The sequence below is a fragment of the Saccoglossus kowalevskii genome, chromosome 19 (assembly GCF_978046115.1).
Source record: "Saccoglossus kowalevskii chromosome 19, keSacKowa6.1, whole genome shotgun sequence".
In the NCBI taxonomy this organism is placed as follows: Eukaryota; Metazoa; Hemichordata; class Enteropneusta; family Harrimaniidae; genus Saccoglossus; species Saccoglossus kowalevskii.
Window position 1 is genome coordinate 3,777,573 of NC_140659.1, and position 19,483 is coordinate 3,797,055.

The following is a 19,483-nucleotide window of genomic DNA, read 5'->3' on the forward strand; positions in this document are numbered from 1 at the left end:
TGTTTATTTTGTAATGATATCTTTAATTCTCTAATTTTGGTGAATATTTTTTTAATTTTTGGTAAAAAGTGATATTTTCGACTTCTTGTTGAAAACCGCAAGTCCAATTGCTTTGATATTACATATATAGGTACTACATGTGGACCTCTCTCAGATTTGTTTATTTTGTAATGATATCTTTAATTCTCTAATTTTGGTGAATATTTTTGTCATTTTTGGTAAAAAGTGATATTTTCGACTTCTTGTTGAAAACCGCAAGTCCAATTGCTTTGATATTACATATATAGGTACTACATGTGGACCTCTCTTAGATTTGTTCATTTTGTAATGATATCTTTAATTCTCTAATTTTGGTGAATATTTTTGTCATTTTTGGTAAAAAGTGATATTTTCGACTTCTTGTTGAAAACCGCAAGTCCAATTGCTTTGATATTACATATATAGGTACTACATGTGGACTTCTCTCAGATTTGTTTATTTTGTAATGATATCTTTAATTCTCTAATTTTGGTGAATATTTTTTTAATTTTTGGTAAAAAGTGATATTTTCGACTTCTTGTTGAAAACCGCAAGTCCAATTGCTTTGATATTACATATATAGGTACTACATGTGGACCTCTCTCAGATTTGTTTATTTTGTAATGATATCTTTAATTCTCTAATTTTGGTGAATATTTTTGTCATTTTTGGTAAAAAGTGATATTTTCGACTTCTTGTTGAAAACCGCAAGTCCAATTGCTTTGATATTACATATATAGGTACTACATGTGGACCTCTCTTAGATTTGTTCATTTTGTAATGATATCTTTAATTCTCTAATTTTGGTGAATATTTTTGTCATTTTTGGTAAAAAGTGATATTTTCGACTTCTTGTTGAAAACCGCAAGTCCAATTGCTTTGATATTACATATATAGGTACTACATGTGGACCTCTCTTAGATTTGTTCATTTTGTAATGATATCTTTAATTCTCTAATTTTGGTGAATATTTTTTTAATTTTTGGTAAAAAGTGATATTTTCGACTTCTTGTTGAAAACCGCAAGTCCAATTGCTTTGATATTACATATATAGGTACTACATGTGGACCTCTCTCAGATTTGTTTATTTTGTAATGATATCTTTAATTCTCTAATTTTGGTGAATATTTTTGTCATTTTTGGTAAAAAGTGATATTTTCGACTTCTTGTTGAAAACCGCAAGTCCAATTGCTTTGATATTACATATATAGGTACTACATGTGGACCTCTCTTAGATTTGTTCATTTTGTAATGATATCTTTAATTCTCTAATTTTGGTGAATATTTTTTTAATTTTTGGTAAAAAGTGATATTTTCGACTTCTTGTTGAAAACCGCAAGTCCAATTGCTTTGATATTACATATATAGGTACTACATGTGGACCTCTCTCAGATTTGTTCATTTTGTAATGATATCTTTAATTCTCTAATTTTGGTGAATATTTTTGTCATTTTTGGTAAAAAGTGATATTTTCGACTTCTTGTTGAAAACCGCAAGTCCAATTGCTTTGATATTACATATATAGGTACTACATGTGGACCTCTCTCAGATTTGTTTATTTTGTAATGATATCTTTAATTCTCTAATTTTGGTGAATATTTTTGTAATTTTTGGTGAAAAGTGATATTTTCGACTTCTTGTTGAAAACCGCAAGTCCAATTGCTTTGATATTACATATATAGGTACTACATGTGGACCTCTCTCAGATTTGGTCATTTCATAATGATATCTTCAATTCTCTAATTTTGGTGAATATTTTTGTAATTTTTGGTAAAAAGTGATATTTTCAACTTCTTGTTAAAAACCGCAAGTCCAATTGCTTTGATATCACATATATAGGTACTACATGTGGACCTCTCTCAGATTTGTTCATTTTGTAATGATATCTTCAATTCTCTAATTTTGGTGAATATTTTTGTCATTTTTGGTAAAAAGTGATATTTTCGACTTCTTGTTGAAAACCGCAAGTCCAATTGCTCTGATATTACATATACAGGTACTACATGTGGACCTCTCTCAGATTTGTTCATTTTGTAATGATATCTTAAATTTTCTAATTTTGGTGACTATTTTTGTCATTTTTGGTAAAAAGTGATATTTTCGACTTCTTGTTAAAAACCGCAAGTCCAATTGCTTTGATATTACATATATAGGTACTACATGTGGACCTCTCTCAGATTTGTTCATTTCATGATGATATCTTTAATTCTCTAATTTTGATGAATATTTTGAAATGTTTGGTAAAAAGTGATATTTTCGACTTCTTGTTGAAAACCGCAAGTCCAATTGCTTTGATATATTATACATATAGGTACTACATGTGGACCTCTCTCAGATTTGTTCATTTTCTAATGATATCTTCTGTTCTTTAATTGGCATGTGCATTGCTAACAGCGGAGCTATCTCAGCCGACAGGCTGCTTGTTAATAAATCCAACAAATACTGCTCACCATGAAAAGAAGTTTTTATAACAAATTATACTAATGATACAATATCAAAATCATTAATTAAAAATGCTGAAAGTATAGTTTATCTATATAACCTTATAAATTAAGTTGATAAACTTTATTCTTGTGACATGCCTCAAAATTAACAAAATTTATGATGTGCTACCAGTTTTAAAAGCTGTTATTTCCATGTTATTTCAATTTAGTTTTTAAATTACAACCATGCAGAAAGTCTGAATAGAAATAAATACATGTCATTTTTCTCAATTTGTGGAGGACATCCATAGTTTTGAAGTCTAATTGCCTTATTTCGGAAACAAAGTACCGGTAGTCCAGATGGGCTGCTAAATATTGAAAATGGTAGCCCTAGGAGAAGATTTGGTAGTTTGTGTGCCTTAGTCCACTGTTAATTTCACACCCTGGTTGATCATGATATTGAATTTGACTGTCAGCAACTCAGGCATCCTATACTGTTTGACAGTTTCCAGGATTTTGTTGTTGTTACAGTGCATTTCAAATGTACATTTTTGTTAATTATAATTCTTGTTATTCTCTAGGTCAACTCCGAGAACAATGACATCATTCCGTATTTTCATTTCTACATTCCTGAAATCAACCAGCGAATTGATATCAGATCTGATTACATCTGTTGGATTCATCATATCACAGGGCAAGTTCCAGTAAGTTAGTTAAAGTGATGTGGTGGTTGGCATGGTTACAGTAGAATGCATGAGAGAAAGGGGAGAAAATGGCAGCCTTCTTGCATGCTGATCGAGCTTCAATACTAAAACTATATGAACAGTATCCTGACTTCCCAATATCATGTATTCTACACTGTATATTGTATCATTTAAATGTGCCTTTGCTCATTGTTTATGTATGAACATTTAGCTTGTGGGAAAACGCATCTCTAACCTGCTTTGCATTGTTCCTTCAATAATATTTTGTAGTTTTTGAATGTAAAGTAGTTCACTAATTATGTGTTTACAGTGGCATCGTCTATGTACTTATGCTAATAAACTCTCAATGTATGACATGATTGTTTATATCTTATAGGTTGGCTACCAGGCTTTGTCATTTTGTATGTACTGGTAAACATAGTTGTTTATATCTTATAGGTTGGCTACCAGGCTTTGTCATTTTGTATGTACTGGTAAACATAGTTGTTTATATCTTATAGGTTGGCTACCAGGCTTTGTCATTTTGTATGTACTGGTAAACATAGTTGTTTATATCTTATAGGTTGGCTACCAGGCTTTGTCATTTTGTATGTACTGGTAAACATAGTTGTTTGTATCTTATAGGTTGGCTACCAGGCTTTGTCATTCTGTAATTATCCTTTCTCCCTGGACTCACATGCTAAGACTAAACTATTACATGTTGATGCTTTAATGCAGATGCAGGTTTGTATTACTGTATTTTTGTTGGTACTTTCTTTCCAGATAAGGATTTCCAGTGACTGATAGTATCAACTCAATGCTACTATTTTATTTATTCATTCAAACACTATGTTTTGGAAACAATAAAAAAATCTACAAATCACTTGACAGTATTAAAATGTTTTAGGAAAGGACAATAGACAGGTTACACACAAATATAATTGTTGGTATGTCTTATCTCCAGTAAAGAAAACTAAATTGATATAAAATGCCATTAGTTAATTCTGAATTTTAGATTTACAATATTCAAATCACAGAAATGCAAAATACGGTAATGTTCCAAAAATTAGAATCATGAATCCAACTTTTCCTAAAGGTTGGTTTAACTTTAAAAAATCCTTACTTGTAATGATTGTTTACTGTGAACCATTTTTACTGTTGCAGGCTGCAATGGATGAAGTACACAGAAGAAACATTGAGAGCATATTTCTACCTCAGATAGATCCTGTTAGTCCATGTCTTGTTCTTAATATACGACGTGAGAACATTGTACCAAACACACTAGATCAGATCAGTAAACAAGGAACCATTGATCTAAAAAAGCCACTCAGAGTATCATTTGTTGGTGAAGATGCAGTAGATGCTGGGGGTGTTAGAAAGGTATATAACTGGTTACCAACGTTCATTTTATTATTATTTAGAATATTTAATTTGGTGCATATGACGTGTGATCACTAAATGGCAGCAAGCATAACAGCCCAGTGAGACTGTGTATTTTAAAACTACTTTAAAACCATTATATTTCACTATTTAAATGTTTTGAGCAATTTCACTGGGTTTTAATTTCACAAACTTGGCAGGAAACAATGAGCTCTATTTAGCGGATTTTACCTATTATCTAAAATAGCAAAATTAAAACCAGTGAATAATTAATGTGTTTACAGTAACTTAGACTAACAGGGATATTAGTGTCACTTTGCGAGTATGCAATGGTACTGACTCAAGTCCCAGACTTCACTTCCTTCCATACTTCCATACAAAGATAATATCAATATAAACTATGAGGATTTGTGACAACCTCCAAAAGGCCTTACTCAGTTTACAAAGAACTAAAGTTCAAAAGTCCAACAAAATTGGTCCTTTTTTCACTCACAATTGTCAGTTCTGTGCTACCTGTTAACTCGCAATCGCTAATATGGAGTTGCATGCAAACTTGCAACTTCACTCACTCGACCCGGATTTTTACAAATTTACATAGCTCCTTTTGTTTCACTGTTTTTGACTCCCATGTGCAAAGCACAAAATGGGAGTCTTTGCAGTTAGTGTGTCTGTATGTATGTGTGTGTGTGTGTGTGTGTATGTTTGTCCGTATGTGTGTCCGTCTGTTCCACTGATATCTCAAGAACCATACATCAATTTTTGGAGAAACTTGGTGCATAGATGCTCTGGGCCAATGCACAGATTTGGTTAGTTTTTTGTAAAAATCTGTGCATATTAATTACTTAATTTGCATGATAATTAGCTAATTTTTAGCTGTTCCATGACTATTCCACTGATATCTAAACAACCACTCATTGGATTTTGATGAAACTTGGTACATAGATGCTCTGAACTAATGCTAGGATTTGATTAGTTTTTGGTAAAAATTACCTACTTACTAACTACCTAATTTGCATAATGATTAGTGAATTTTCGGTTTTTCAACTGATCAAGTACTAATCATCACATTTCAATGAAACTTTGTACATCGATGTCATAGGACACTGCACAAACCTGATAGTTTTTAGGGTAATATCAGTGCATATTAATTACCTAATTTGCATAGTTAATTAATTAATTTTCAGCTTTTGATGTTTCAAGTAGTAAGCATTACATTTCAATGAAACTTGGTACATAGATACTCAAGGACTATGCAGAGATTCATTTTTTTGGGATAAATATTTGTGCATATTAATCACCTAATTTGCATAAATAGTTAATTTTCAGCTTTTCCACAGATATCTCGAGTACTAATTATTCCATTTCAATGAAACTTGGTACAAAGATGATCTAGGACAATGTACAAACCTGATTAGTTTGGGGTTAAAATCTGTTTATATTAATTCTCTAATTAGCATAATAATTCATAATTTGTTTTGGTTCCAATCACATTCCAATAAAACTTGGTACATAGATGATCTGTTACATTGCGCAGACCTCATTTGTTTTACCTTCAAATCTGTTCATATTAATTTTCTGATTTGCATTATTAGTTTTCAGCCTTTCCATCACTATCTCAATCATGTACAAGTAATTTTGAATTATATTTAATGTGTCTCCAATACTCTCAGCACATGGGAGTTCTTTCTAAGCTTTCTTTGATTATTCATTGTATCTACCTTGTAATGTAGTTGGCTTGTTAGTTAACAAACATGTATTGCTAGGTATCTCGATGAAACAAGTCAAATGCTTTATATTGCAAATAATACACACTAAATACAATTGTTTATTATCTAGTGCTGGATGTAGCAATCATTGGAATATTATGAATGATGAAATCTATTTTCACTAATGCGTGTGTTTCATTTCTTTATTTTCAGGAATTCTTTATGTTGATTCTTCGTGAGATTTTAAATCCAAAGTATGGCATGTTCCAATATTACAATTCTCGAACTGTCTGGTTTAATGATAAGGTGAGTTACAGATGAAATTATTGCAGCTATGCTTTCAGTGACAGACATGCACGATTTGCCAGTCACAGGAAATCTATGCAGACACACACTGACATTTTTGTTACAGTACTATTACAAACTTGTATATTAAAGAAAATGGGATAGCAATATTTTATAATGTTGTCACTTAGTTACTTATCTAATCAGTTTGATTGAAATTCTATATCGTAAAATCTGTATTAGAAAATGTATTCTCAATTCAGCCATACACATTCTTTTTTAAAATCTCATCATTTCTTGTATGTGTAGATGCTCTACTAGAAGCCTTATCCCCTCTGTTACATTGTACCATTTTAATAGAATCTGATACAGATTTTACAGTACCCTTGAATTTTTTTACATTTTTCCTCATTGTTATTTTTGTTATAAATTTGGTTGTGCTTGTTATTATTAAGTTACAAAATATATACTGATAAAAACCATAAATAACATTAAAAATTAATAAATAAAATACATTTATACATGAGATTTTAATCAGGTTGATGCCTAATATGCCCAGAATTCACAGCACTGTTTAATTCTAAAGTAGTACATTGTACCAGTTTTAACAACCTACTATAGGTTTTCCCTCTACTAAGTTCATTGTGACTGTCTCTGAATTTCCCTGCATGTTTCCACATGCATAATAGTTATTACTAATGTAATGCTTTTCTAGTTAATAGTTACAATAATTAATATGCAGTAAACTTCTAAACCTAAAGCACTGCATATTGTGGATTAGCTATCTATAATCTAAGTTTTCCTTTACTGTAGAATACTTTATTTTCGCTTGGAATTTATTTTCGCTATTTTCGCTGAATGGATGATTTCGTGAAAATAAAATCCAGCGAATATACTTTTTTTCCTATATTTCACATTAAATTCATCAAAAATCAGTAAAAATAAGTTCCATACAAAACGCCCAAAAAGCCTTTTCAGCGAAAATTAATCCCATCGAAAATAAAGTTTTCCACAGTATTTCAGTCATTTGAAGACAGAACAATGTATCACTTAGTAGGCGTTATTTGTGGATTACAGTACTCATTCCGCCCAACCTCCCACTTTTATCCCTTTTTTTTTTTGACCGCTCGCTGCTTTCCGACCGGAAACAGACCGCTTTTTGTTCGCTCGCTTGCATTTGTTCGGCTTCAGAAACATCGTCCACTTGCCAACTAACCGCTGGAGTAACGATGATCGTACATTGTATTATAAACTTATGTTTTTATTCGTAATAAATTTAGGTTTTAATGACGATTCAAAATACAACGCGTATTCCTTTCTGTATTGGGAAGGCGGGACAAAGACGCCTTCAAATCACTTGACACATTGTAACGTTTGCTACGCAAGTCGAACTGTGGCCTGTATTTACATATTTACGTCCTTGTGTGCGTAGTTCAAGCAGCTATATAACTGGTCAATCAATCGTGATATGTATTGAGTATTAGTATTTGTGTGTTATGTGTGTGTTTCTGTGTGTAATTTTGACTAAATTATTCCGAACGGCGCTCAAAATAATTTGACACACTATGACTCTTACTCAATTTGTAAGTAATATGAATGCTGTAGTTCAGAAAATCTATCGGGTTAACTTTTGCTCGTGTCTTGGTGCGCAAAACAAAACATATCGCATAGCTGAATTTCTGCAAATCAATTGGACTTAAACTACTAGTATAATGACTGTGACGATTAATTGCTTGTCTGAGTACATGCAGCGACAAATTATTGGATTGGCAGCAGCCGGACGAAAAATGAAAGAGGAAAACATAAAACAAAACAAACGCAGCCAGTGATACATTTTGAAAATAAAAATACAAAATAAACGCAATCAGAGGAGCCGACCACGCACGTTGGAAATAAATAAAACGTGTTGTGACACACTGGCAGCCCCATCAGACTCTTTCACTTTCCCAAAGCACTTATATTTAATACATTGACTAAAAACACCGCAAGAAAAATGTAAATCAGGCTTGTAGGCGTTATTTGTGGATTAGTTATTTATAATCTAAGTTTTCCTTTATTTCAGTCTTTTGAAGACAGAACAATGTATCACTTAGTAGGCGTTATATGTGGATTAGCTATCTATAATCTAACTATTATTGATCTACATTTTCCGTTGGTACTTTACAAGAAACTACTTGGAAAGTGAGTATATAGCCTAGCCCATGTTGCAATTCTTGATTTTGACTTTCAGAACAAATAATTCAGCTGTGTGTTATGCTTGTACTTAGTTATTGGTTTCTGTGCTTAAAAACAGTGGTTGCCATGACAATAGCATTACATCTTATTTGCTCTATTAGATACACATCCCCAATAGAAGCATGTATACACCATAACTTGCATTTGTTGTATAGTGTAGTATAAAAATATAACTTACTTTGACCATAGATTTTACACTGATGCATCTTTCTTTCTTACTTACCAGTGATACAACTTTTATTATAATATGGGTAGTCTGAATCTAGCATTCTGATTGGTTGAAGCAGTCTTATATCTGGCTGTCCCCAAAACTGAATAAACTGTCTGAATTATCCAGAGTCTGAATCGAGATCCCACGACTGTGACCACTGTTCATAGTGATTGTGGGTGTATGATCAACTAGTTAAAACAAGGGAAACCTAGTACAAGTACTAATAAATAATACATTGCGCATTTTGTGAGAAAACTCCCTGTGAGAAGCATTAGAGTTCATTGCTGCATAGCTAGGTTATTATTTCCCACCAAATATGCTAATAATTTATATTTCCCACTAAATGCACTTGCTTGTCTCTAAATATTGAAAGATACATTCAGTCACAGTTCTTTGCTTACATACATGTAACTTTCTAATGCTTACTGTTATTGTTACTGTCTTAGTAGATTGAATGCTGATCTTGTTTATAGAATTTACTAAATTTTCTTGAACCTTTAGAGACGTGAATTTGGAAGACTTTAAAACACTGGATTGGCAAGTTGCTGAAAACTTGCATTATTTACTGGAGTATGAAGATACTGATGTAGAAGAAACATTTGATTTAACATTTACTATAGGACGAGAACATTTTGGACAGTTAGAAACTGTTGAACTAATACCTGGTGGTAAAGATATATCGGTTACAGCTGAAAATAAGTAAGATATTTTTGTATATCTAAAAGTTTATCATGATTAAAATATGCTATTGTGTAATAATTCAACAGTGTCTAGTTAGTCCCCGTTCGGACACAGTCCGAAAATGGGGACTTATGTTTTGACCTCCGTGCGTGCGTCCTATATCTTAGAAATGCATGGAATAATCACAATCAAACTTCACACATACATCATACATGATATTATACATATGCACGTCAATTTGTTTCACGATCTGATTCAAGATGGCCGAATGGCGTCCATTTTTAGCTCCCGCCGGATCTGCGATCCGGGCGGGGGGTTTAATTTGGGTCGTGTCTGTGCAATGTGTGTGCACATTTTCATGTTACCAGCTTTTTCTCACACATGTGTGATCCAATTCAGTTCAGAGTTGGTACAGAGACAGAAATTGATGGTGCTATGGTGCACATCAAGTTATTTTTTCGATTCTTCAAAGTTTCACTGTGTTTTTCCTTGATTTTTAACATTTTTCCTTCAAAATCCGACTTTTCCCGAAATTACCCGAGTTTAATCCGAGTTTTGATGGCGCTTACGCAGTTCTCGTCTCGGTGGAAATCAGTCAATTTTGTGAGGATATTGTATCCCGGAATTGTATCTTTATTTGCGCAACGCTTCTATGGACAAAATTGTGTCTCGTCAATTTCAAAGGTAAGACACTGTGCTTGTTATGGTATTTATACACTTTGTATTATCGTTTGTGTCTCGGGTTTGGTGATCGTGAGAAACTATTGCTAACCTGTCGAGAGTTTCGCCAGAAAAACTGCCTTTTTATTATGGTTGTAGGAACTGATTATGTATTGTGTAAATTGAAAGTTTACCTCGTGACTTAAGAGGTTTGCAGTGCTCTCACCGGGATTCAAACGTCGTGGTGGTGTCGGCGCAATGCTGCTCTGAGATGCTTGCCAGACTCTGCCTCGCTCAAAATCATTATCGCCATGCTTGATTTCCGCAATATTTACATTTGTTTATGATTTCCACAGCTATTGTTCTATGAGATGCGTCCTCGCTGTTCATAAACAGCCATAAACAAGTTTAGTTGGGTCGGCATGTACTCATTGAAAGTGTTTGATTATTTACGTAATCCACTGATCACGCAATAGGCGAAGTTAAAAATATGTCGCTACTCAGAAGAGCTTGCCCACAACGCTAAATGTCCCAATATAAACGTACCGGTACGTTTATTTTTTCCACAAAAAAATTCCATCCGGTACATTTTTATTTGGGACGGTACGTTTATTTATTTTTCTAAATCCGATTAAAAAAATCATGCCTTTTTCCCCATGAGAAACGAAGCCAAAAGATCGCACTAAAACATCGGTAAATCTGGTCTTTCGTGTTGCTTTCACCATGAGGTCACTGAACTGTCATATTTAAATGCTTTATGGTAATTTGAGCACATGGGCACCATCCAGCATTTTGATTGGTTGATTAGCGACTTGACCTATCTGGTCAATAAACACGCGTCATGGGCATGGATAACATGGCGGATATTGTCTCATCGAGCGTTAACATGTAACCGAAAACATTTGCTTATGATAAAACTAAGTTGAATTTTACTTGCATTTCATAACAATTCAACGAATTTATTTTTTGTACGTTAATATAATCACTACTGAGTACTAATCAACAATTACAACACTTCGAAAACAAGTAAGCTACCGTACCGTGATCATTTGCCACCAAAAAAAAAATAATGCATAATAAATATAGTGAATATTTTTTGTTGTCATGTGAACAGTTTTTTTGATTGACTGTAATTTTACAACATTTCATGACGTCTATTGTAGCACCAAATTATGGCCTTTCACTCCTCCTTGACTTCTATTTAAACGATTATACAGCATCTTGTCGCCAGCCACGAATGTCACACTAGACGAACTTGATCGATACTGCCGACCATTCCATGCATTTTTTATCGACGCACGACGACATGCAAATTGAGAAAAGTATTGTCCTTGCAACAATTTCGCGCAATACGTCACCACTATACAGTGACTGATTTAATTTTTATTCAACATTAAAACAAACTACAGTGAGTTGTTCTATGGTCGTATAAAAATAAAATAAACTACATTAAGATACAGTAAAGTTAACCAACTAAACAGAATGCTAAATAAAGCTAAATAATATTACAAACACATATAGAATCACAATAAACTTGTACGATCACATTAGAGTCATAACTATAGAAAGAATATTTTTATATTTGGTGGAGCTGCTCATATATCATCTGCATACATTTTTGTATGTATTGTACAGTTTCCCAGCCAGTCAGACTCGAGTAGTGATTGGTTTGCTACTTCATTACATCTTGCAGCCTTTCAAACAGTATATTGCTACACATGCATCAATTGTTGTCCATGTATATTCCTAATTGCTCAGTGAAAACTTGCAATTTCTTTCTGGCTGGTATAAATATATTAAGTAATATGTTTTCGTACTGAAAAGACAGTACACAAATATCTTTTTTAATTAAATTTAACAGCTAATGGGAGCATATATGCTACAACATCTGCTTACTTTTGACTAAATGTTTTTTTTCAGGTGCAGAGCCAGAATTTTTTTCTCGGAAAGCAAAGCCACTGAAACTGCATATATTACAAAAGCATACTAATCGCTGCATGTCTGACAATTGTATAAAGTTTTGCTGTCAACCAAAGCATAAATATGTGTTTCTCTGTACATAAAAGTTCAATTTCACACGTTAATATTAATGTATGATAATAAAAACTTGATAATATTTTTCTGGATTCTTGCACTTTATTTGTATCATTGTCATATGAGAAGTACTCTTGTCCTTATTTAGAGATATTGAAACTAATTCAGGGCCACAAACTACATGTAGATCTGTACATGAAGTACATGGGAAGTAAAGTTGTTGACACAGGTAATGTACACCAAGGATTGTCATTCATGACCTGTTTGATTGGATAAAGTTTTACGACTTGGAGGCCATTTTTTCCCTCAAAAATCTAAAAAAAACAAGCTTTTTCTAGCTGTTAACAGCTTTTTCTCAGATGCGTGTCATCCAGTTTTGTTCAAAGTTGGTACAGGGACAGGTAATAATTGTTTTACTTGTAATACAAGTGCACATCGCATTATATGTTTAACAAGTTATAAATTGCCTCAGAAAAGCCAAATGAATATATTTTTACCCCACCCCCTAAAATTGTAACATCAATTCTGAACATTTAATAACAGAATTTTAATACAGCTCATAATGAATTAATTCACTCTGACACAAACTAAATTCAATATAAGTTTTTAAATTTTTTTCTGAGCGGGGGCTATGACATGACATGTCATGTCTTGTTATACTAAAAATCATCAAAATCAAGCATTTCGTGGCTGTTTACAGATGGATTTTGTTCAAACTTGGTATATACGTTGGCCATTATAGGACTTGATGCACATCTTTTTGTTTTTCAGATAAGATTCAAAATGGCGACTGGCGGCCATTTTGTTTTAATGAATGTGGTACCAGTGCCATATCTGTGACTGATTATGTTCAAATTTTAAATATTCATTATTCATCATGTCATCGTATTAAAAATGGCCGAATGGTGGCCATTTTTGTGCTAAAACATCATCAAATATCAAGCATTTCTGGCATTTCTGGATGGGTTTTGTTCAAACTTGGTACATACATGAGACATTACGGGTTCCTGATGCAGATTATTTTACTTTTTAGATCGGATTCAGAATGGCTGACTAGTGGCCATTTTGTTTTTAATGAATGGGCTTCTAGAGCCACATCTCTGACATGCTTTGACTGACTATGTTCAAATTTTATATATTCATTATACATGTATTCAAAAGGCTGATTTTGTTTAAATTAATGCTGTTCCAGAGCAATATCTTTCAATACTCGTTTGACGATCAGATACAAATGTCAATCATTTAAATGTTAAACAATCATCATAATCATATTCCTGACATGTTTATATTCCAGCTATATTACTATAAACAAAACTATATATCTTAAATTTGATAACTAACGGAGACTGTACCATGCATGGCTTGTTTTATCATTAGCTTTTAGGAAGCATGATTAAAAAATGTTCAATTGAAAAGATTGTATAATTATAATAAATTATATTATAATTATAATTAATACATGTAGTTGTCAAATTTATTGTGGTATATGCAAATTATATATAGTATATAGTTTAGTATATGCAAGACTACTAATTTGAATTTGGTCTGTTTGCCTGTGCATCCAGAGTCATTTCTTGGACATGCATTGACCAATCACATTCAAACACATTGAGGGAATGCAGTTTTGAGCCATGTCTCTGAGTGTTCATATTCAAACTTTAGATATTTTTTAAACTTATGGGGAACTGATGGGGTGACTATGTAGTGTAAAAAATGCAAGACGTGATAAAATTTAAATCTAATTGTTGAACTATTGTGGTCTGTTTTAGTCGTCAAATCATTAGTATATTTGCTCAACATATTCTTGCCTGCAGCAAGTGCAGTAATAACAAGATGTGTATTTGATTGCTATCAGAAGTCATAGAAGTTTAGTTCATCTGTGTGGCTTTTTATATTTATGGGTGTCTGTGTATATGTGTGTCTGTTTCACCAATATCTGAAGAATCAATCAATAGATTTCACTGATGCTTTGTGATAATGTGCAGACCTGATAAGTTTTCAGTGGAAATCTCTGCATATTACTATTATAAAAACTATGGAAATAACACTTTACCGATATTTTTCTACTCTAAAATGAAATGCCATTCATTTTTTGGCAAAAACCAATGAGCAACAGGCCAATTATTTTTATTATTACTGAGTGAAATATGTTTCAAGTTTGCAGGATATCAATACTCAAACAGAACATGTTCAATGATACATACAATGATTTATTACAGGCATGAATATGTAAATCGATATGTAGATTATGTTCTCAATAAATCTGCACATGCTCAGTTTGAAGCGTTCAATGATGGATTTCATAAAGTCTGTGGTGGGCGTGTTCTAGAGTTATTCCGTCCCCAGGAACTAATGGAAATGGTCATTGGTAATCAAAACTATCAATGGGATGAGTTTGAAAAGGTATTACTATTATTTTGTGATTGGGAGTTTGAACTTAAAAATTGCTTTACAATCTTGTGGTGTTAAAAGATTTAGGAAACCTACTTTTCTGATACCATACTCTTCAGACTTAGCACCCAAGGTACTCAGCTCATAAATCTAATTTAGGGGCTTGAGCATTCATTCAATCATCCAACCATCGTCATTGATTTCCACTTTAACAATGACAAAACAGAAATGATCACAAAAATTATATATATTTGTTTACAGTATTATTTACATACCATCAGAATTTATGATGTAAAATTATTAGGGTATGTGGGATAACAAGAGATTCATCATTATCTTCGTTGCACACTCTTGATGCAAAGCTAATTCTGCCATGATGTTTTCTTGCAAGATTTGGTCTGCAACATCATCCTTTGATCTAATATGACAAGTCAGTTATTTGAATTGATTTTCAGTAAAAAACGGCATAAATTTGTTTTTTGAGAATAGTAATTATCAAATGTTTAAATGTAAAACTGAATATGGAATGAAGTATTTACCGCCTTTTGTGGTTGTTAATAAGTAATTGTTGAAGCAAAGTTAACAAAGGTCTATTCAAATTGAACACTATTGAACGATCTGACAGTTCTGGTGGACTGATTTGCATATATTACAGAATGTACTCAGTTCTTCTCCAAATTTAAACTCAATGCTTGATAATTGATCTTCCAGTAAAGATAATAAAGATGTGTAAATTGTGATTTGCCAATCCTAACCCTACCTACTCCCTGATTATGATGTGCACTACTGTTAGCTATATCCAGTTACAGTAATTGTCCTCCAATCAATACAACATTCCACTTAAGAAATAAATTTTACTCTGATTTGATCAAAATAGTCTTGAATATCAATAAAGGCCAAACACTAACGAATTGCCTTCTCTCAGGGGGGGGGGGTGAATTTCAAGTTTAATTTGCTTTTTGGTGACATTCCATGGAATATGAATTATGAGTTGGGGAACATTGTTTTTAAAGAGGTACGAACATTTCTTAAACATCTTTGTAAACACAGAAATGAAAGTAGTATGAATTCACCATGAGATCTATTGTCAATTTTATTTTTATTCAGTTTCATATATGTATTATTTTTTCTTGTCTTTTTTCTTTTCTTCTTTTATTTTGTTGCCGTTCCGAAGGCTTAATAAATATTGTTATTATTATTATTACAGAGACCTGTACCCAATCCCCATGAAACAATACCAGGAGATCTGCTGTTTCTGATGGTCCTTTGCCCTCTGTCATCCACACACTTGTTTATATTATATCCCATTATTGTTCTAACTGACTACATACAAACAATTATTATTATGATATTTTTTATCTACAGAATACAGAGTACAAAGGTATATATTACAGACAACATCAAACTATCATTTACTTCTGGGAAGTCTTTCATAATATGATAATAGATCTTAAGAAGAAATTCCTGAGTGAGTACCTAATTTATTTCCTGTATAACTGTTGGACATCTAGTCCTGATTCTGTTATTATAATGTTCTATTGTATAACTGTTGGACATCTAGTCCTGATTCTGTTATTATAATGTTCTATTGTATAACTGTTGGACATCTAGTCCTGATTCTGTTATTATAATGTTCTATTGTATAACTGTTGGACATCTAGTCCTGATTCTGTTATTATAATGTTCTATTGTATAACTGTTGGACATCTAGTCCTGATTCTGTTATTATAATGTTCTATTGTATAACTGTTGGACATCTAGTCCTGATTCTGTTATTATAATGTTCTATTGTATAACTGTTGGACATCTAGTCCTGATTCTGTTATTATAATGTTCTACTGTATAACTGTTGGACATCTAGTCCTGATTCTGTTATTATAATGTTCTATTGTATAACTGTTGGACATCTAGTCCTGATTCTGTTATTATAATGTTCTATTGTATAACTGTTGGACATCTAGTCCTGATTCTGTTATTATAATGTTCTATTGTATAACTGTTGGACATCTAGTCCTGATTCTGTTATTATAATGTTCTATTATATAACTGTTGGACATCTAGTTCTGATTCTGTTATTATAATGTTCTATTGTATAACTGTTGGACATCTAGTCCTGATTCTGTTATTATAATGTTCTATTGTATAACTGTTGGACATCTAGTCCTGATTCTGTTATTATAATGTTCTATTGTATAACTGTTGGACATCTAGTCCTGATTCTGTTATTATAATGTTCTATTGTATAACTGTTGGACATCTAGTCCTGATTCTGTTATTATAATGTTCTATTGTATAACTGTTGGACATCTAGTCCTGATTCTGTTATTACATGTATAATGTTCTATTGTATAACTGTTGGACATCTAGTCCTGATTCTGTTATTATAATGTTCTATTGTATAACTGTTGGACATCTAGTCCTGATTCTGTTATTATAATGTTCTATTGTATAACTGTTGGACATCTAGTCCTGATTCTGTTATTATAATGTTCTATTGTATAACTGTTGGACATCTAGTCCTGATTCTGTTATTATAATGTTCTATTGTATAACTGTTGGACATCTAGTCCTGATTCTGTTATTATAATGTTCTATTGTATAACTGTTGGACATCTAGTCCTGATTCTGTTATTATAATGTTCTATTGTATAACTGTTGGACATCTAGTCCTGATTCTGTTATTATAATGTTCTATTGTATAACTGTTGGACATCTAGTCCTGATTCTGTTATTATAATGTTCTATTGTATAACTGTTGGACATCTAGTCCTGATTCTGTTATTATAATGTTCTATTATAATGAGCCAATTTGTTCGTCCACTTTAAGATGGAGTCTGGAAGTGGAGACTGGTAGATTCACTTCATGTGTCCAGTGATGAAAATAAGGGAAGTCTTGGAGTCAGATGCTCTTAGAATTTTCCCTAGACTCCTAGCTTTTCCCAAGGCCCTATTAAAACTTGTAGCTTTTTTTGTTGAGGAACGTGCTTCAGACCCTAGACTTCTATTATGTACATGTAGCTCACACACAGACAATTTTATTTCAGAAAAAATGGCATAATAAATCACCTTATCAATGGTTATGTTCTATTTCAGTATTTTTAACTGGTAGTGACCATATTCCTATCCTTGGTATGCAAGCTTTACGTTTCATAATACAGTCAGTACATGGTGGTGATCAGTATTTACCTGTGGCGCACACATGCTTCAATTTACTTGATTTACCAGTCTATCAGACAAAGGAACATCTCAAGGCCAAGTTATATTTGGCAATTGAAAATGCAGAGGGATTTGGTATTGCTTAAAAATGGACTGCACAGTACAACCACATGTGGTATATACAACCCCCCACACTGCAACTTTACTTGATGTATGCAACCCACCACACTGCAACTTTACTTGATGTATACAACCCCCCACACTGCAACTTTACTTGATGTATACAACCCACCACACTGCAACTTTACTTGATGTATGCAACCCACCACACTGCAACTTTACTTGATGTATACAACCCACCACACTGCAACTTTACTTGATGTATACAACCCACCACACTGCAACTTTACTTGATGTATGCAACCCACCACACTGCAACTTTACTTGATGTATACAACCCACCACACTGCAACTTTACTTGATGTATACAACCCCCCACACTGCAACTTTACTTGATGTATACAACCCACCACACTGCAACTTTACTTGATGTATGCAACCCACCACACTGCAACTTTACTTGATGTATACAACCCACCACACTGCAACTTTACTTGATGTATGCAACCCACCACACTGCAACTTTACTTGATGTATACAACCCACCACACTGCAACTTTACTTGATGTATACAACCCACCACACTGCAACTTTACTTGATGTATACAACCCACCACACTGCAACTTTACTTGATGTATGCAACCCACCACACTGCAACTTTACTTGATGTATGCAACCCACCACACTGCAACTTTACTTGATGTATACAACCCCCCACACTGCAACTTTACTTGATGTATGCAACCCACCACACTGCAACTTTACTTGATGTATACAACCCCCCACACTGCAACTTTACTTGATGTATACAACCCACCACACTGCAACTTTACTTGATGTATACAACCCCCCACACTGCAACTTTACTTGATGTATGCAACCCACCACACTGCAACTTTACTTGATGTATACAACCCCCCACACTGCAACTTTACTTGATGTATACAACCCACCACACTGCAACTTTACTTGATGTATACAACCCCCCACACTGCAACTTTACTTGATGTATGCAACCCACCACACTGCAACTTTACTTGATGTATACAACCCACCACACTGCAACTTTACTTGATGTATACAACCCACCACACTGCAACTTTACTTGATGTATACAACCCCCCACACTGCAACTTTACTTGATGTATACAACCCCCCACACTGCAACTTTACTTGATGTATACAACCCACCACACTGCAACTTTACTTGATGTATACAACCCCCCACACTGCAACTTTACTTGATGTATACAACCCCCCACACTGCAACTTTACTTGATGTATACAACCCCCCACACTGCAACTTTACTTGATGTATACAACCCACCACACTGCAACTTTACTTGATATATACAACCCCCCACACTGCAACTTTACTTGATGTATACAACCCACCACACTGCAACTTTACCTGATGTATACAACCCACCACACTGCAACTTTACTTGATGTATGCAACCCACCACACTGCAACTTTACCTGATGTATACAACCCACCA

General features: G+C 33.3%; 1 protein-coding gene across 1 annotated transcript in view; it reads left to right on the top strand.

The window, feature by feature from the left end:
* The window catches only part of LOC102809320 (putative E3 ubiquitin-protein ligase HERC4), a 53,390-nt gene extending 35,381 nt beyond the window's left edge, over positions 1–18,009 (top strand). Inside the window, exons 12-20 of the mRNA XM_085494058.1 lie at positions 3,023–3,145; positions 3,770–3,868; positions 4,289–4,504; positions 6,424–6,516; positions 8,558–8,676; positions 9,443–9,640; positions 14,536–14,719; positions 16,073–16,175; positions 17,801–18,009. Of these exons, the coding sequence (XP_085350184.1) occupies positions 3,023–3,145; positions 3,770–3,868; positions 4,289–4,504; positions 6,424–6,516; positions 8,558–8,676; positions 9,443–9,640; positions 14,536–14,719; positions 16,073–16,175; positions 17,801–18,009 (1,344 nt within the window). The remainder of the gene's footprint in view (positions 1–3,022; positions 3,146–3,769; positions 3,869–4,288; positions 4,505–6,423; positions 6,517–8,557; positions 8,677–9,442; positions 9,641–14,535; positions 14,720–16,072; positions 16,176–17,800) is intronic.
* Positions 18,010–19,483: the final 1,474 nt, after the last annotated feature.